Source organism: Hydra vulgaris, chromosome 11, assembly GCF_038396675.1.
Source record: "Hydra vulgaris chromosome 11, alternate assembly HydraT2T_AEP".
Classification (NCBI taxonomy): Eukaryota; Metazoa; Cnidaria; class Hydrozoa; order Anthoathecata; family Hydridae; genus Hydra; species Hydra vulgaris.
In genome coordinates, this window is record NC_088930.1 from 18,262,501 (window position 1) to 18,283,699 (window position 21,199).

General features: G+C 29.1%; 2 protein-coding genes across 2 annotated transcripts in view; one reads left to right on the forward strand and one right to left on the reverse strand.

Moving 5' to 3' along the window:
* Positions 1–2,781, forward strand: part of LOC100209184 (uncharacterized) — a 14,108-nt gene extending 11,327 nt beyond the window's left edge. The window contains exon 3 of the mRNA XM_065810340.1: positions 2,083–2,781. Within this exon, the coding sequence (XP_065666412.1) occupies positions 2,083–2,318 (236 nt within the window). The 3' untranslated portion in view covers positions 2,319–2,781. The remainder of the gene's footprint in view (positions 1–2,082) is intronic.
* A 5,919-nt stretch (positions 2,782–8,700) lies between these two features.
* On the reverse strand, positions 8,701–19,099 carry LOC100206928 (double-headed protease inhibitor, submandibular gland). The gene is made up of 4 exons (XM_065810342.1): positions 18,944–19,099; positions 11,812–11,973; positions 10,872–11,042; positions 8,701–9,102 (listed from the first exon to the last, which is right to left on the reverse strand). Exons 1-4 carry the CDS (start codon positions 19,023–19,025, stop codon positions 8,957–8,959), a joined length of 561 nt encoding a protein of 186 aa, XP_065666414.1. The 5' UTR covers positions 19,026–19,099; the 3' UTR covers positions 8,701–8,956.
* Between the last annotated feature and the right edge of the window lie 2,100 nt (positions 19,100–21,199).

Sequence of the window (21,199 nt, forward strand, 5' to 3'; positions counted from 1 at the left end):
AATTATTGGCAATTACGTAAGTGGAGTGTCACAAAAAAGTATTTGTGATAAATATCGCGTGAAAAAATGGACCGTATCAAGACTATGTTCCAAATATCGTTCTACGGGAAGTTGGCAGCAGATAACAAAGGTGGAAGACCGCGTTCCACCACTTCTAGAGAGGATTCTATGATCGTCAAATCCAACATGAAGGATTCCTGAATATCATCAGTCGAGATACAAAAGCAATTAGAGCTGCCTGTATTGGACCGAACAATCAGACGACGTGCTGTTGAAGCCGGATTGTTTATTTGACGCCCTGAAAAGAAACCGCTGATTTCACTAAAAAACAAGAAGAAAAGACTCCTGTTTGCTACATCTCATTTTGACTGGAATGTGCAGAAATGGCGAACTGTCCTGTTCAGTGATGAATCGAAGTTAAACATCATTGGGAGCGATGGCATTTGCCGTGTACGTCGACCGGCCGGAAAACGCCTCGATTTACGTTACTGCCATAAGACCGTGAAGCATGGTTGAGGCAATGTAATGGTCTGGGGGTGTTTTTCTGCTAACGGTCTAGATCCAATACATCGAAACGATGGAATAATGGACCGTTTCATGTATAAAAATATCCTGAAAGATGTTATGTTACCTCATGCTGAATGGAATATGCTAATAAAATGGGTTTTTCAGCAAGACAACGATCCGAAACACACTGCAAAAGTAATCAAGCAGAGGTTTCAAGACAACCACCTATTGGTGATGGATCGGCCGCCTCAATCTCCGGATCTCAACCCTATTGAGAACCTGTGGGAGATCGTCAACCGCAGAATTAATCGTAAAGGTGTTCGTAATAAGGACCAACTCTCTGAAAAAATCCAAAAGGCCTGGGCAGCGATTCCACAAAGTTTCATTGATCACCTGATCGAATCTATGCCTCGAAGGTGCAAGGCTGTGATCGACAACAAAGGGTTCGCCATGAAATATTGATAGCGAAATACAGCTCGGTCAACATTTTGTCGAGTTGCACTTGTTTTGAAGAAAATCAACTTTTTTTAATACTTTTGATTAATTTATTAATTTTTGTGTACAAATAGTGAACTTTGTGATGAATAAAACTTGAAGAAATTAAAACAGTTACATAGTTATTTCTCTATATTGAAAAAATGCAGCACTTTTATATAAAGAAAACTAAATTAGCTTTATTTGGTTGCACTCGTTTTGTCCGATACTGTATATATATATATAAATATATATATATATATATAAATATATATATATATATATAAATATATATATATATATATATATATATATATATATATATATATATATATATATTTATATATATATATTTATATATATATATATATATATATGCATATATATATATATATATATATATATATATATATATATATATATATATATATATATATATATATATATATATATATATATATATATATATATATATATATATATATATATATATATATGTAAATATTTAAGATACATATATATATTATATATATACATATATATATATTATATATATATATTTATATATATATATAAGATATATATATATATATATTTTATGTATATATTATATATATATAATATATATATATAATTTATATATATAAATATATATATTTTATGTATATATTATATATATATAATATAATATATACAATATTTATATATATATATATATATATATATATATATATATATATATATATAAAATATATATATATATAAGATATATATATATATATATATATATATATATATATATATATTACATACACACACACACGCACATGTATATATATATATATACACATACATATATATATATATAACATATATATATATATATATATATATATATATATATATATATATATATATATATATATATATATATATATATATATATATATATATATATATATATATATATATATATATATATTTTATGTATATATATATATAAGAAAAAACAGTAAAATTAATTAAAAATTTTGGAGACCAACATTTATTTAAAGGCTGTTTTTGTTTTTAGTTGAAACTATTATTTTTAATATTTCTTAGGTCTTATCGGCACGACAATGGCAATATTCTATAATCTAATATATAAAAGAGAACCTTGGTCACTCGGTCCATCATACTTTATTTTGGTTGTTGCAACATCTTTTATGATTTGTGGGTTAGTTATTCATTTTTTTATAGGAGACGTTAAGTTATTTGGAAAAAAGTTTTGCGTTGATTCGCCTGTTACATATCGCTACACAATGACAGAAAATGGCGAAATGTTGGGGGTTGTTTAAAAAAGAAGATATGTAGGAGGTTCCACTAGGATCAATGAGGTGCTGAAAGGTTGTTTTATCGAATATTTGATTATAGCAACTCATAAGGTACTAAACCGCCAATCAAAAAAATAAATTTATAATTTTAAACTTGATTACAAATGTTGTAAATATTAAAAGTTAATGACGTAAAGCATCTAGAGATAATTTTCAGCCTTCACGATTTACCAAAGCTACAAATTGTTAAAAAAATCAGTAAAAAGAAAGAGGAAAAATCTTTATCTATTAACTGTTAAATAAACTATTAACTGTTATATAAACTATTAACGTCTTTAGCGGACATCTCCTATTAAATGCCATTGAAAAAAGAAAAACTTTGTTATTCGCATACAAAACAATGTTTAAATAATATTTCGACAAAATTGTTATTTTAAATTTGTAAGTGTGAAATTATAAGGTAATAAATGTAAAACTTAAGAGTAAACGTAAGATATTATGATTTAAAAAGATGTTTTGAGTTTTCAAAAAAACGCAGACCAGATGTCATACTGATTTAGGTAGAAATTTGAAGGAATACTGCTAAATTGACTGATTTATACCTGTTGCAACCTAAATCCTGTAGCAGCATTCCCTTGTATGTTTCATCTAAATCAGCTAATGCAGCAGCACTCTCTTACATTTCTACCTAAGTCAGCATGATATCTCGGCTGCTTTTTTTAAAAAAACTCAAAACATCATTTTAAATCATAGTTAACTTGAAAAAAAAAGAGGAAAATTTTGAAATGTTTGAAACCTTTGTAAGCTTTAATCAAAGCGGATTACTCTCTTAAAAGTTTAGATAATTTTTTAACAACTGTTACAACTATCAAGTAATAATCCCAACATGTATTGCTTTTCATTTCTCAATCTTGAAATGCAAGAATCAAATATGTGACCATTCTACTGCTCTGTCGATCTCAGCTTAGAGAGTGATGCTGTCCGATTCATTTTTAATTATTTTAATAATTTTATTGTCGTCAGCATACAGTTTCTAATGATAAGCGATGCTGTACGGCAGGTCATTAATGAAGATTACGAAGAGTAATGGGCCCAAGACCGAGCCTTTAGGCACGCCACTAGTGACCGCTTGCCATTCAGATGTAATGCCGTTAAATAATACTCGTTGACTTCGGTCGCGTATCTATGCTAAGATCCATTCTAAGAGCGCGCCTTGAATACTGCAGGCTCTTAACTTACGAAGAACGCGTTTATACGGTGCTTTGTCAAACGGCTTCGCAAAGTCTGTTTCTGTCTGACGTCTGCTGCGTGGCTGCAATGAATCGCTTCCGTTATGATGTCCCGTGTTTCTGACAGGTTTGAGACGCAACCATTGTGATGAAAAAAGCTATACAGTGGTCTACTATGCTTGTTTGAAAAATACTTTCCATCATTTTGCATGGAACAGATGTGAGCAAGATAGGCTGGTAGTTTGATGCATTTACTATACTCCCCATCCTGAAATAAGGCGCTACATTTGATCTTCTCCACAAATCGGGAACTACACCAGTCGCGAACGAGCACTTGTAGATAAGCGAAAAAGGTTTGGCAAAGGTAGCTGCACATTTACAAAGGAACCCTGGATGTAAGACGTCGTAGCTGGTTAACTTTCTTTCATCAAGGTAGTGAAGGTACTATTGTACTATATCGATAGAAGAAATTGTTGGATTGACAACACAATTTGCTTCAGTGCAACTTTTAAAAGCTGGCATTAGACCTTCGGGCTCCAAAGCAAAAACCGATTGAAAATAGTTATTCAACAATGAGCATATAACCGGTATCGATAGTGCTACTAACTATTTCTAGCAATCTAATAATGTTGAGGCTCTGTTTGCATTGTACATGTGCATGTAAGCAATAAAGGCTTGCTTTTGGAATTTTGGCGAGTTTTTATTTGTAGTTGTGCCTGGCAGATTTTAAAATTTGAGTAACGTTTTTGCATGCAGTGCAATATGACTCTTTGAGTAATTTGTGCGTATTGTGACCTCCATTAATGTACTTGGTTCAAAAGGCGCGTAAAGCCTTGACCATCTTAATAAGATCTGATGTTACCCAGTGCTTCTGTTTCTCAGTAAAGGGAGTTGTTGTTGATGAGATGTATAGTTTGACGGCTATGATGTAAAATTCAACCAACGGGCCCGCTCTGAAATCTAACTATAAGCTTTTTAACAGCTTGATAATTGAAACCAATTGATCGTTTTTAAAGGATTTAAATTGCTTGTTTAAAAAAAAATACCTAGCAAAAAAAAACATTTAAATGTTACAATAAAGATTTAAAGTTTTTACTAGCTACGTTTTTTCTTTTTTCTCTTTATTCTTTGCCTCCACAGCAGCACCTTCTGAAGTAGCAGGATTGCCTATTTTTTATTAAGTTTTAGATCATAATTTTTTTCTGATCTCCTGCAGCTAATTAGAACTAATTACCTGAGCACATTAATAACAAAAATCTTTACCATAAAATATGCGCACCAATTTTTTTTCAGTGTTTTGATGTTTTTAGAAATTTAAGCTTTTTTAAAAATTCTCTCCATTTTGTTTGTTATAGTATTTACTATGTTAATATATGCTATGTATATAATATCTATAAAACTTCAAAAGTGTTTTATTTTGTATTTTAATAAATTGAAAAAGATTAAAAAAAAAAAAAATAGGGTCAGTGGTTGGATTTAAACCAAGGCGGTTTGCATTTGAAACGCTGCAAGCTAACCTCTTCGGTCACTGAGGTGTATTGTACAGCAAATGTTTTAATAGTATTTAACAAATAAAAGACTTTATTGGCAGATAAATACTATAGATCAAAATTAAGGAGATGTGACCGCCATGCAATTTTCTAGTAAAAGTTAAACGGTAAAACTTGATATATGTTTAAACATTACATAATTTGAATTCTACATAAGTTTGATATTTGCATACACTTTTGTTAACATCTTTTTTTATAAAAAAAAGGTTGCGACTCTTTCTCGCCATTACCTCGGTTGCAATGGCTGTCAAGAGTTCTGTATCAAACACGCTTGAAAGGGCACTACTACTTCTATTAAGTTCAGCCTTATTATATAGAAAATGACAATTTTTGTCCGTTTATTACTGATTATAAACGGAGATAGATGGCTATTTAAGTTATAATTTATAATTGATATCGGACAAGAATAGTCCGATAGCAAAACGCAACCTAAAACTTAAATTAGATTTATAGAATTTAAGTTAAACTTCGAAAAAAAAAACTTTCTCCAATTTATGTTTTAGATTTCTATAAAAATGTGTTCATAATATTTTTATTCAATATATAATCTTAGGGCTAAAAAATAATTCAAAAGTAATGATAATTCAAGTAATGATAAAAAAGAAGTTTAAAAGTAATGAAAATTGAAAGCAAAATTCAAATTAATTTTGCAATTATCTTAAATTTTGGATTCAAGATGCTGGTGTATATCCTAGCGTTAAACGATACAAAGTCAAGTGTGTGTTTCTTTTTTTCTGGGGGGAAGGGGTTGAAAGAGGTTTGTCATACCTCCCCAAAGTGGACAATTTTCAAGTTATATTTGATTTTTAAAGGAATATAGTAGGGTATTTGACACATTTTAGTTAAGTGATAATGTGATAATAGTTACTTTTTAAGGGTTCACCTCCCGCTCATTTTTTTTTAGAATCGCCTCTGCGCACAATAAAACTGTTTTGAAAACAATTTGAATAAATATCCCCAACCATGCAGCAAAACAGGTTTGTCTAAAACTGATTTTAATGCCTAAGAACTTAGCCCAAGCAACATTACAAATGAAGCGGAAAAGTGAATGAATTCTGTCTCAAGTGATACTAATTTATTGGAAAAAAAACTAACTTTTTGCGGGTAAATTTGCAGAATCACGGATAAATATGAAAAACTGTATAAACTTTTAACTGAGTTTAATTTTAACTGAGTGCGATTAAAACTAGAAGAAGTAAAAAATACAGACAATTTACGTTTGGAAAAACTTCTCATTGAAATAAGATTGCCTGTGGCGTTTAAACTTCACGCCAGCAGAGCAGTACATGCTCTGCTGACGTCTCTGACCAAGTTCTTGCTAACAATTTAAAGAAATATAGAAACTCTTACTACAATTTTTTTTGCAGGATCTTGGCGAGCGTCCGAAAATTGAAAATGATAATCAAAGTAACAGTCTAATTGAGCTCAAACACAACATATAAAACTTAATAATTTGAGCAGCCATGACGCAGTGGTTAGAGTTTTGGCTCAGAACCTAGAGGTCCGAGGTTTGACGCTGGCTCTACCCAATAAGCGATATTGGTAAGGAAGGAGGCGTGAACTTTAAGTTAAATGCTCTGCCGCGGTGCTACGCGATTAGACCGTAAGGACTTCTGGAAGCACCTAAATAACCAAATAAAAAAAAAAAAAAACATAAAGCAAAATTGTTTTTTCATCATTGTGGAACAAAGAACACTTTCACTTAGAATACAGCATACTTACAGATAGTACATTTTGCAACATATACTTCCTCTTTCCAAACGAAGAAAGAGAATAAGGTATTATTTTTGACCTTATTATAAGGTATAATAAGGTCAAAAACTTTTGATCAAAATTTCATAAAGCTTTATTATTAGACTTACAATTATTGTAATAGTTCTCAACAATTGTATTCTCCTCTAGGACAAGAAACAAACAAAAGTTTTTATTAGTAAAAAAGAAGAAATGGAGTCTAGCAAGTTTGTAATAAAAGTTCTTACTAATTTGGTTCGAACATTGGGTTGACAAGGAATCAGGGGCGGATCCAGCATTTTTTGAAAAAAATTGCAAAAAACGCTGGATCCGCCCCTGATCCCTTGTCAACCCAATGTTGATCCTGGAAAGCCCCAAAATTTTCGTCCTCCTTACCCCAAACGAGAGAGCAACAAGTTGATAAAATGTTTTTTGTAATAATCTTAACTAGACTTATATTTATTGATAAATTTTAGGTTTTATAGTATAATCTCTCAGCGTTCAAAAATTATGACCATATAAAATTTGTAACCCCTTCAAATTGAAGGAAGGGGGGGGGGAGTGGGTTCCAACTTTATATGGTCATCATTTTTGAACACTGAAGTATTTCACTATGATATTTAAATTTATCGATGATTACAAGTCTAGTTAAGAAAAGTTAAAAAACTATTTTACCAATTTTTTATGAGCTCACTCGTTTGGGGCAGGATGGGGGAGAAATTTTGGAGCTTTTTGTTTTCAAGCACCAACCATTGCAATTTTTCGAAAAGAATCCTTACTTGACATAAGTATAAACATATAAATGTTTGGAGTTTGCTGCATGTGTGGAAGTAAGCTATCTCAAAAACTCAATAATGCTGGATCCGCCCCTGCAAGGAACCACGTATTGTGGAGATAATCGGAAAGAAAATGTAAATTTTATAAAGTTGGTATATTTTATGTTGAAACATAATTTTGCACTTAAAAGAAGATTGAGAAACACAAAAACTACAAAATATCACGTGAAATATTATATGAGCAGTCGTGACGCAGTGGTAGAGGTTTAAACCCCACCTTTGGGCAAGCTTTGAGACATCAGTTAGGAAGGAGACATATATATATATATATATATATACATATATATATATATATATATATATATATATATATATATATATATATATATATAATATATATATATATATATATATATATATATATATATATATATATATATATATATATACATGTATATATATATATATATATATATATACATATATTATATATATATATATTCATATATATATATATATATTATATATATATATTCATATATATATATATATATATATATATATATATATATATATATATATATATATATATATATATATATATATATAAGACAACTGTAATATTAAAGAAAAAATTGTAACCATATGGGAGGTAACTGATAAAACAGGTAGCTCCAAAACGCTCTGATGACAATCCTGGTATGCAATGTTCAAGAATTATCTTTCAATACATGCTTTATTGCTGATCATTGAACCTTTTTCTTTTTTTTGGCAGTTAAATAAAAACCTTCACAATAAATAATGTTAAAAAAAATGTATTTTTAATTGCCTAATAATGGAAAAAATACAAATGGTAATTAATTTTATGCAGAATTAAAAGTTTTTATAAATTTACTTATTGTGATCCTTCAACAAACATTTTTTTCAAAAAGTTTTTTCAAAGCTTTCAAGCTAATGGCTTCAGCACAAGTGTCTGTTTCAAGTGATGAAAGAACATTTAACATCATAAGTATGTTAGTTAAAATCGACCGAGGCAAAATACTTCTTCTTAAAGGTGTCATAAGTTATTGTGAAGAATTAAAAAGAGAAGCCGAAATAACCCCTTAAAGAATACAAGATGTAAAATAATTGATACATTGTGTCATTGTAACATAGATTAAATACTATCTATTTCTTTTTTATTATAAAAATATAAAATTATTTTTTTAATTTAAAAAAAACTTTTTAGTGATATTAAAAACAAATATTTTACTCCATTATAATTTTAAAGCTCAAGAGTATAGAAATCTAACTTTAGTCTTTTTAAATATATCGTAGAGTTTTTCTATTGATTTCGATTGAGTTTTCCACTATTGATTGCCAAAATAGTGTTTTTTTTAATCCAAACAATTCCCATAATGCACAATTATAATTGCCGTTCTTGTTTTACAAGCATGCTTGTTCAATTCACATTCGTTATCGTATGTCATGTTATCAGAACCACAAACAGTCGTAACATTTTGTGGACACGGCCATTTGCAATCTATAATGCAGTATATATATATATGCAGTATATATATATGCAGTATATATATATATGCAGTATATATATATGCAGTATATATATATATGCAGTATATATATATATATATATATATATATATATATATATATATATATATATATATATATATATATATATATATATATATATATGTATATATATATATGTATATGTATATATATATATATTTATACATATATATACATATATATATATATATTTATATATATATATATATATATATATATATATATATATATATATATATATATATATATATATATATATATATATATATATATATATATATATATATATATATATATATATATATATATATATATATATATATATACAGTATTGGACAAAACATTTGCAACCAACATCGAACAATGCTAAAAAGTGTTCCTAATTTTACATGTCTTAAAAACAAAACGAACTATACTACCACTGCAAACAGTTCAGGAGTCTGGAGTCATAGCATGCCATGACATGAGCAATCAGCTGACAGGTGACAGCACACAGGCAAAATTTCGTTCACAAGTGCCATTTTGCAGCGGACAAAATAAGTGCAACTTTTTCGGTTTGTTTCATTTTCTTAAGTCTGGTCCGTGTCAACGTCACAGAAGTTTTTTAATAATTAAAGGAAGTATCCAGAAGTTTCCAGAAGCATGCAGAAGCTTCCAGAAGTTTCCACAAGAAGCATCTGGAAGCATCCAGTAGCATCCAGAAATATCCAGAAACATTCAGAAGCATCCAGACGCGTCCAGAAAATTATTGACGATTACGTAAGTGGAATGTCACAAAAAAATGTTTAAGATAAATATCGCGTGAAAAAATGGACCGTATCAAGACTATATTCCAAATATCGTTCTACGGGAAGTTGGCAGCAGATAACAAAGGTGGAAGACCGCGTTCCACCACTTCTATAGAGGATTCTATGATCGTCAGATCTGTCAAGAAGGATCCCTGGATATCATCAGTCGAGATACAAAAGCAATTAGAGCTGCCTGTATTGGAACGAACAATCAGACGACGTGCTGTTGAAGCCGGATTGTTTTCTCGACGCCCTGCAAAGAAACCACTGATTTCACTAAAAAACCAGAAGAAAAGACTCAATCTCCGGATCTCAACCCTATCGAGAACCTGTGGGAGATCGTCAACCGCAGAATTAATCGTGAAGGTGTTTGTAATAAGGATCAACTGTTTGAACAAATCCAAAAGGCCTGGGCAGCGATTCCACAAAGTTTCATTGATCACCTGATCGAATCTATGCCTCGAAGATGCAAGGCTGTGATCGACAACAAAGGATTCGCTACGAAATATTGATAGCGAAATACAGCTTGGTCAACATTTTGTCGAGTTGCACTTGTTTTGTCCAGAAGGAAATCAACTTTTTTTAATACTTTTCATTAATTTATTAATTTTTGTGTGCAAATAATGAACTTTGTGATGAATAAAACTTGAATAAATTTGTCTCTAAACAGTTACACAGTTATTTCTCTAAATTGAAAAAATGCAGTACTTTTATATAAAGAAACTAAATTAGCATTATTTGGTTGCACTCGTTTTGTCCGATACTGTATATATATATATATATATATTATATATATATATATATATATATATATATATATATATATATATATATATATATATATATATATATATATATATATATATATATATATATATATATATATATAAGATTGATTAGAAAGTGATAATTAATACGTAATAACAATAACCTTTGCATAAATCTTTATCGTTGTTCATGTTATTCTTCAAAGTTGTGCTTACTGTTTTATTTTTTTCGCAGTTCTTCATGATCATTAAGCACTCATTAGCGTAAACGTTCCCATCACTACCGCAGACTGGCTTCATCATTCTTCCGCACTGATTTAAACACTTAAAATCATCTAATCACAAAATATGTTTTATTATATATACAACATATATTACTAAGAAATGGTTAAATAACTTATTGCATAACTTACTATAACATCACTTTTTGTCTTCAATAATTAAATAATAATAATTGTATAAAGCTATAAAAATTTTAAAATATTAAAGATCATACTGTTAATTAGCCAAAGTAATCAAAATTACTTTTACATCAATTGGCAGAAAGCATGTTATTACCGTTAATATGTTCCTTTTTTAATGGACCAAACTACTATTTGCTAATTTTCAGAGAGTGGGTACTATTCTAGAATTAAAAGATTCATGAATGATTTTTGTAAGTGAAAAAAAGATTTATATCTTTTTCATGTACTCTTTTTACTTTGAATATTTTAGCTATAACGGCTTTTAATAACTCTGCGCTTACCCCCTCCTACTCACTTTGCTGCGCTGCTGAAATAAATGTAAAAGTAAATTTAGAACAATTTTTTGGACATGTTTATACTTACTGATGTTTTGCGTTGACTTAAACTTACCCTGATGATGGGTTGACACAAGCAATATGATTTAAGAAAAACTATTATAAATATATTGAAAACTGAATATGAACTTTTGATAATGTTTTTTTGATCAGTCTAGGTTCTTCTTATATTTTTTCCGTGGAAAATAAAATAAAACATAAGATTCCGAAAAGTAACTCATCAAAGAAAAAAATATGGGCTATCTTGTGCCGGTCTGGACCGATCTTGACCCTACTCTAAAAAACTTATTTAAAAAAACGCTTACTTTTCAGACATTTTCCACTTCTAACAGCAACAATGGCTTTTTTTATCGAACATGCTTTTTTTCTTAACTCACATTCGTTTAAATAAGTGTTGCCATCGCTACCGCATAAATGCTGTTCTTCTTTGTTACATGGTATGGGGCACCTTGAATTTATATACTGAACTAAAATAAAAATAAACAAAATTATAAAAAGTGAATATAAATAGTTAGAAGTAAGTCAATATTGAAAATATTTAAGAAAGAATTTGTTAAATGTTTTCTGATTGTCCAAGAAGTTAGACATTATTTTATTGTTTACTATCAGAACTGGTAAAATATAAAATAATGATAGTAAACAGTTTAAAAACAAGCTTTTTTTTTCAAGATTTCATAAAAAGAAAATTTTTTTTTCATAAGCCATAAGAAAAGAGACCAACGTTGTTGGGTTTATAGAAGCAGAAAAAAAAAATGCAACAAAAAGAAATTAAAATTTTTTAAAATAATAATAATGCTAGCATTTATCATAATAAAAATACAATACTGACGTCTAAACATTTAATTAGCAAAGAAAAATATAATGCTGCCAAATAGAACAACACTGCTTCGTTTGCTAATGTTACAAAGGAAAACAACATAAACAATGGAATTTCAAATAACATGGTTACAAGTGTTCTTACTGAATAAGCAAATTTGGAGGATGACAGTAATGCAACTAATAAAGCACTGACTATCCCAAAAGTGTCATGTGATGATATAAAAATTAATGTCAAAAAGTGTCATGTGATGATATAAAAATTAATGAAAAACTAAGAATAATAGAAAACTCTCTTTCTACTATTTCCGTATCTAGCTGGATCAACAATAAGTATAATGTATCGCGTTTATGTTACCAACTAAATATTTTAATTATTTTAAGATCAATAAAATTTGTCAATCAACTTAGGATTAGTGTTTAAGATTTCTCGATGTTTTTTTATTCTCGAGAATTGAGAAATTGAGAATGAGCTTCTCGAGAATTCTCGAGAAATTTCGATAAATGTCAAAATCGTAATTTTTAAAAAATGTTAAGATAATTTATGTTCATAAAATGTATATGGACAAACATTGGATTAAAAAAAACAGCAGAGTAACAAATATACAAGTCAATTAATATGAGAAAAAAATGGTATAAAAATATGACGAAAAAAATATATACTCTAAAATATACAAGTTTTTAATTATTATTTATTTAATTAGTTAATTTTTAAAGAAAAAAATACTAATACAAAAATGTGAAACGAAAACTGCAATTAGACAAATTATAAGCACATAAGTAATAACTTTTATTTATTGTTTTTGAAGCAATATTTTAAAAAACATAACGCATTCAATGACGTGTTTGACAATCTATTTCTTTTTTTTGTAACAAAATCATTAGCAGCCGAGAAATTACGTTCGTTTTGCCTTGAAGTTGATTTTATTGTAGATAATACATCTTTTAGATTTTCCAAATTTTGTGACCTTATTCCAGTTGTTTGGAATATGCTGCATTCTTTTTTAAGTGTCTGATAAAGATTCTGGTTATCATTAGCGCAACGTTTGCATGGCATAATTTCTTTTGTTGTATTTGTACAGCTAAATTTATAGCAGCATTATTTACAGCATAATTTCTTTTGTTGTATTTGTATAGCTAAATTTAGTTGTTCTTCAAGTGATAGCTCAGTGTTGACATTGCTGCTAGTGGACGTTTCTTCAGTTAGATCTTCTTCGGAATCGGATGACCCATACAATATATCGAATATTTCTCTAGCAGTTTTATAAGTATCATTTTTTGACGAAGGTTTTAAAAAAGAAGAAGCATATTTTTCATAATTTGTTGGGTTATGTAAAAGTTTGTATAAAGATGCAGCATTATCATTTCTCCTTTTACTTATTTCTTCTTTGATATTGTTTAAGAATTCTCTACTTATTTGGTTTTTTCTACATTTTGCCTCTAATTTATTAAATATAAATTTTAAGGCTCCTTTGGCCGTTAATAATGTTACATCTGCTCGACTTAAAGCTTCTACAGTTATTCGTGTTGGTTCTAATACAGCTAATAGAATTTCGGCCGTTTTATGTAATTATCTTTCCGCAAGTGGTTTAAATTTAGTTCACTTAATGCACATTTTCCCACAGCTTTTGATTTTTAAGAACCGTTTCACCATTATTTCAATTGTATTCCAGCGTGTTTTACAGTCCAGTAGCAAGGCCAATTCTTTTTGTACTTGGTCTTTTACATATTTTTGTAGAACACCATTTTTCATTGGAGAATTTTTAAAGAGTTTTACGATTTTTCGTATTTCTACAACAGCATCTTTAATTTGGGATTTAAATTGAAAGTTTTTGCTAGGTAACACGTCAATTTCCAAATTAAAGTCATCTTCTTCTGTACTTTGAATGCTAGCATCATTGTCGCTATCTACTGTCTCATGCTCGTCTACGGATTTTTTTATTTCATTTTTCGTTTCAGCGTAAAATGTTTTCAAAACTGCTAGATGAATGGCATGATTGTAGCATAATTGCTGCAAGACAGGCGGTAATCTACCAAATTTCTTCATAACCGCAGCACCATCGTTCATAACAGCCACAATATCTTCTTGTAAAGATAGACCAAACTCTTATAATTTTTGCGATAGTACTTCCAAAGTTATTTCTGATGTACAGCTTCCTTCGATAAAAATCAAACCAAGGTTAAATGAATTATTTTCATTGTTTCTGTATAAATGAACACCCATGAATCTACGATTTTTAACGCTTGTCCATTCGTCAATAGATATGTTGAACTATCTTTCTTTGTCCTTTAGTTTCTTTATAATCTGTACTATCTCTTCTTTCTTGCTATAGAAAAATTTCACCATTAATTGACTCACCTCAGAATGATTTCGAGGTAATCTGAATCCCCTGGCGGTCATACTTTGCCTTATAAATTCAATTTTAGTAATTTCATTGAACGATATACCGCCCTCAGCAACCAATTTAGAAATCAATTCAGCCAGGATTGGTCGTTTTAAAAACTTTAAAATAGTTTGATTAGTTAGATTTTCATTTTATTCTGTTTATTTTGATGAGACGTAAAACTTTTTAATACGCGAGTATTTGTGGACATTTTCAAGACGTCTTCGCATACCAATCGTTGCTGAACCTTTGCATAATAATTTTCTTGTACATAAATTGCAATGTGCCTCATCGTTGTTTATTTTAAAATATAACTGAACATCTTTGTAAGTCTTGCACTTGTCGTTGTTGCTCATTTTTTCTATAAAAACTAGAATAAATAAATAAAATAAATTACAGATAACTTTTTGTAAGATCGTTTGAAAGAATCAGACATATCATAAATTTCTTAAAAAATTTAATCGTTCTTTTCTTATATAAAATATAAAATATTGCAATAAGTTATTACTCGAAAACTCTTGCTATCATAGTATTAGTATTTAATGGAAAAAAAACCAGAAAACCTTGAAAACCTTGAAAACCAGAAAACCAAGAAAACCTTGCGCAGCATTTGGCTTACGCACATGCGAAGAACATAGAACTATAATTTGAATTAGATAAATCATTAAAGCAAATAATAATTTCAATTTTTTCCTCGAGAATTTCTATTCAATTTCTCGAAATTGAGAAATAAAAATAATGACTTTTTTTCGAGAAATTCTTAAGAAGATATTGTGCATTACTAAGCACAAAATCTTCTTAAGTTTGGGAAGTGTAATCCAAAATCTAATTCTTCTTTTAAAGTGACGACTTAAGAAATTAGATTGCAATTCTTGCAAATTCTTGTTGCTGACGCTGTACTTAATTTAGAGTGTGAAGACATCTCTGCATGCAAGTCTTTCCTGAAAAAGCTTTACTTGTATACAAAAAGCCAAAAATCCAGTTAGAATGATTTTTAATTTCTTTTTGACCACCAAGGAGTGTAATAAGTAGATAAGATCCTGAAAATAGTCTTACTTTACTCGCCTCTACATAAGGTAAATTAATGAACATAGTATAGCGACTAAAAACCTTGTAAAGCAAAACCTGTTATCTTGGCATTGACATGGTTTTCTCAGATAAAGATCTTGAATATCATATCTTCTTAAAGTATTGGATATCATTACTGAAGGTTTAAGTAATAACAATTCGTTGCTCGTTGCATTTCTGTCTCATCTCAAATTAGCTGGCTATAGATTTTGCAATAAGATTTTTGATTGGTTCAAAGATTTTCCAAACAGTTGGAAGCATGAAGTTTTCTTAACAATGTCTTTGTTGAATGGATGGACATCTTAAACGTTGTTCCTCAAGGATTGGTTGTCGAATTCTATTTTTGCTTTTTATCAACAAGGTACGGTACCTTGTTGATAAAAAGCAAAAATAGATTAGTTAAAACATTTGGAAACTATTTGCGGTTCGCAACTATTTTATTTAGGTGGCTTAAAAGCCATAAAGTTGCCGTAGATGAAATCATTTATAAACTTGGCGCATGTTAAGGAGGACATTGATATTTTTATCCTTGGTGCATAAATTTGGAATAAATAAATTCAAGGCTCTGAAGTTTTGCTATGGTCAATACAACTTGACGATAATAAACATTTGGTATCTTAATCACCAATAAACTCAAAGGGTTGCAACATATTAGCATAGCGAAATCTGCACTTTGAATAGTCAGTAGAACTTTAAAAAAAAAGTTATCTAAGTATGCTCGTGAAGCTCCACACAGCGGTCCTCTTCGCGGTGACAAGCATAAAATTAAACAAGAAGTTACCAGAAATAGAGTAATACACAAATATTTCTAAATATTAATTCGAATGATAAATAAACATGTGTATTTTAAACTAATGCACATTTTAAATAGAAAAAACAAACAAAAAAAGCCCTGTTTTTAAGTTACATATGTTTGCTAAAAATTGATAAAAAAGTTATTGCTTTTAGCAAATATTAAAAAAATTTATCTAATTGTTAATAATGAATTATCAAAAAGACAAAACAAGTTAAATGCTTTAAACAGTAAAATATATATATATATATATATATATATATATATATATATATATATATATATATATATATATATATATATATATGTATATATATATATATATATATATGTCTTCCATCTTGTTATTAGAAAATAAGGTATACGCCTTCCATCTTTTTATTAGAAAATAAGGTATATGCCTTCCATCTTGTTATTAGTATTACACGTTTTTTTACAACTATTACAAACGAAAAATATTAAAGGTTGTATTAAAAGGTATACTGTAGATTGTCAATTTAGTAAAAACTGGCTGTACGTTTTTCAGAGATGTAATTCAATAGTTTCCGAAATAAACAAAACATCTTAGCAGCTCAATACCACTAACAGTAGCGTTATGACACACTCTGTGGCCCGTAAAAAAAACTCATTCAATTAACAATTTTTCTGCAATTTCTGCAACCTTATAAATAATTCGGTGGCTCTAAATCCGATTATAGTATCAGTAGCCGTCGTTGCCGTCGTCGCCTTGTCGCCCTCTGGAATTTTTCTACTCTGTCTACCTTATTGCGACGCCTCCAACCAGTAATAACTGGTTTAATTAAATGCCGAAAACTTTAAAAGATGCATGCTTATTAAATTGTTGTTCAATTGCAATACTACTTGTCAGATGTTTAATTGCAACAAATTAGACTTCGTCACTGATTTAAAGGAATAAATTGTGCAATCAGAGTATTGGTTTCTCAGCCCTAAACAAATCATTATAAATTATCCGTAGTCTGCTAGCGGACACGCTATCAGACTATCTACAGAAATCAGTGACTAAGTCTAATTTATTGCAATTAAATGCACATTAATTACAACATTATTTTCACTACCCAGCCGGCACAGTTCAGAAAAAAGTTACGTTTGGTTTCTGTGGTGTATTTAAAACTTTTAAAAACAAAAAAAAAATAACACTCATCAAAAATGTTTTTCACTCCATGAAATTACTTATTACTATTTACCATAAACACCAATTAAAATATTAATGTTTTCACCGTTACGGAAACTTACTGTTATATTACAATGACTTTCCGTAAAGAAAGTGAAACCACTGATTAAAAGCATGCGACACTTAAATTTGACTTTACAACCTCAAAAAACACGTGTTAAACTTAAGTAAAACTCCCCGGAATATACGCGTGTTTTCGGTTTACGCCTGGATCATGAAAAACACGTGTCTATACAGGTTTTAATTCCGAAAAAGAAACTAGATGTGCCGGTTGGGTAAGATATGAAATTAATTTGTAATTTCATTAAGATGTGAAAAAAACAGTCCTAAGTCTCTACGAGTATATGCTTTAAATATACCAGAGCCGCAAACACTGGGGAGCCAGGGGGACACTGCCTCTTCCCCTCACTTTTTTTCTAAAGGACCCTTTTTTTTTCTTTTTTTTTCTTAGAAATTTCCAGATTTTTTTTAGAAATTGAAGCTTGTGCCCCTCACTTTGAAACCCGTGTCGTTGGCCATGTATACTAGAGCTTATTCCCTTTTTACTCGTTTTTTTATATTTAACCAATCATACCATTTTATAGTAATCTTTTTTTTAAAAAATGTTTATTAACCTTTTTAAACAATGTGTCTTCACTCACTATAAAAAGGTTTACCTAAACAATGTGTCTTCACTCACTATAAAAAGGTTTACCTAAACTAATTAATTAATTTTACACTACATTTATCTTTCTAAATTTAATTAAAAAAAAAAAAAAAAGCACATATAAATGTTGAATTTACTTCTTTACCTTATATTTGAGCATTTGTTATAGTTTTTAAACAGGAGTATTTAAATAATTGAGTTTTAAAACTATTTCTAAAACTTAATCAAGCAAGAGTAGATATTTAATTAGGAGTAGATCCATTAAACTCAGGATTTAATCGCAATTGAGAAACTGCCAATATTGGTTTTTATTTGGCGGAGAAATTAGAAAGTTTTTAAAAACGATTTTATATTGTTTTTTATACTACCATTTGAACGCATTTTATTTTGTTTTTTATACTACCATTTGAACTTCGCTCTTTTTCTGTTTAAAAAACATCAAAGAAATGTTAAGGCTCAAATTTAAGTTATTAAAAAGTGTAATACTTAAAATTTTATAATACAATGTAGGATAAATAAATGGAATAAATAAACTTACAGCAAATAATTACCAATAATAGTAAGAAAAAATATTTTTTCATTTTTCCAAAACTTTTAACGAACAATTTAAGTTCACTCATATAAAAAAAACAGAAAACATCTGAACAAACATTAAAAACGCGATTTCCTGTTAAACAATTATGCGCGTTTTATTGCCAAACAACGTTCGCTAAAAAGCTACTTGTAAACATGGGAAAATGTCAACACATAACAGCGGGGATGGACGTAAATTTGCATGTTTTTGTTATTTTTTTATGATGAATTCAGAGACGCATGCATCGGCAAGCACTGTTAAACTTGGACGTGTTTGTAATGGCAAAATAATGCTATTAGCCAAATTTACGCTTGAAGCCTGGGCCTGAAACTATCCGTTTTGTAGGAGAAAAAATAAAAAAAGGTAACTTAGCTTTAAAACTTTCACTGTAAAATAAAGCGGATTTTTGGGCTGCTGCTAATAAAAAAAAGGAACTAGTAGTTTTAGCTATATCCTACATTTCAAAATGATCAGATGAACGTGGGCTTCTGCTTTGTGTTTTAATATCTACTTTTTAAAATTGTACTTTATCGTCTTCATTGTGTAGAAGCTATTCAAAATGAATAATAAAAAGTTTCTAAACTGGTAGAATGAATCGGTATTATGGTTATATTTTTATAATTCATAGAAGTAATGAAGAGATAGCTCAACATTGTTATAGTTGCGTAAATATATATAAAAACTATTGGACAATTACAATATCCTTTTTTAAAAGTTGCGATTTCAAGTAACACAACAGCAGATTGTATATCAGTACTTTATGGTTTTTTAATAATTGCTTGGCTATATACTACACTGATACCCTCCAGTTATTTCACTAAAACAAGTTTTCTGCTCTGTAGCATTCATAAAGCTTTTTTTTTTTTTTATAGGCAAAATCTATTTTTTATATGAACAATAATTTAAGAAAATTTTCTTGTTGATAAGGTTTCGGCTGAGGACCATTTTGATGTTGCTGTAAGTAATCCATCGGGTATGCCTCCAAGAATATCAAGCGTACAATTTCGTTTTGTTTGTTATCTCAATTGTTTAAATTAGTTTGCATACAAAAAAAACTTCTGAGTTCTTTGACGCAACTCTTTCAGTGTCCCCGATACTGGCTGTCTCAGTTTTCTAGTGTCACAGCAAACATAGGACTTTATTTAAAGAACTAATTTTTTCTGACATGATTTTACTTTGAACGTAAAAGAAAATTAAAATAAATGTTTGACATTTATTATAAACGACACCATTTACATTTAAAAATAGACTTTTTTAAACTTTTAAATCAATATTTTCTTCAAAGATACAACTTTAAACTTAAACCAGCATTCTTAATCAAATAGATTTGACATTTGATAGAAACGAATTCATTTACATTTAAAAATAGACTGTATTAAATTTTCTTGTTATTTATATTGTTAACATTTTTATTTTTTCCCCTACAAGCAAAAATAAAACCACGCTATATTTCAATCGATTTTGCCATACTCCAATAAATTAATTTATTATGTTCCAGGTTTCAAAAATATAGTACTGACTACTTCGTCCTGCATTTATAAAAAATACACATGCCCGTTGCACCTTATTAAAAACTCTCCGCACAATTCTAGCTTTCTTGCGGTTGATAAATGAATGCAATGTAGCCTCTGTTTTACCTATTATCATCTAATTCCCTATTACCATCTATTTTACCCTCTGTTTTACCACCAAATCTTGTAATAGTTTGTCAATGTTCTTCAGATAGTGTTTTTACTGGGACCAATTGCATATGGTTTAAAACTCCAATATTTTCTTCCACGGAAGCATATTTTAAAACCTTGTATCCCACGTCATTTGTATTTTTCTAAAGTTTCGTTTTTCGTCTCCTGAGGTGACATGCGTGTAAATTTTTTTTTGTTTTTTTTTGTTTTTAGTTTTATCACCGTCCTTGATGGTTCGATGATGTATATTTAAAATAAAATTTCATTTTAGGAAAATAAAATTTCATTTGAAAGTTTAAAAAAGTTGGTTTTTTTGTGAAACAACTATTAGAAATGTTTTTGCGCTTTTTTATTAGTTGGTGTCCTAAAAAATCGTTTTGAATGAAACAAAAACATGTGAGATTCTATGGTTTCTTTGTTTGAAAAAAATGTTTTGTTCAGGGATCTGGAAATTAATTTTTTGTATCAAGAATGACTATTCCTCCTTTTTCAATTGGTAATTTTAAAACACCTCTTTTAATTAATTGGAGGTATTCTG

Excerpts from the sequence above, each read along its gene's own strand:
- LOC100206928 (XM_065810342.1), bottom strand. The coding sequence starts at position 19,025 with ATGAGTGAACTTAAATTGTTCGTTAAAAGTTTTGGAAAAATGAAAAAA. Across the intron at positions 11,974-18,943 it reads ATTATTGGTAATTATTTGCT|TTCAGTATATAAATTCAAGG; the intron begins GTAAGTTTATTT and ends TTTTTATTTTAG. Across the intron at positions 9,103-10,871 it reads CGATAAAGATTTATGCAAAG|ATTGCAAATGGCCGTGTCCA; the intron begins GTTATTGTTATT and ends ACTGCATTATAG.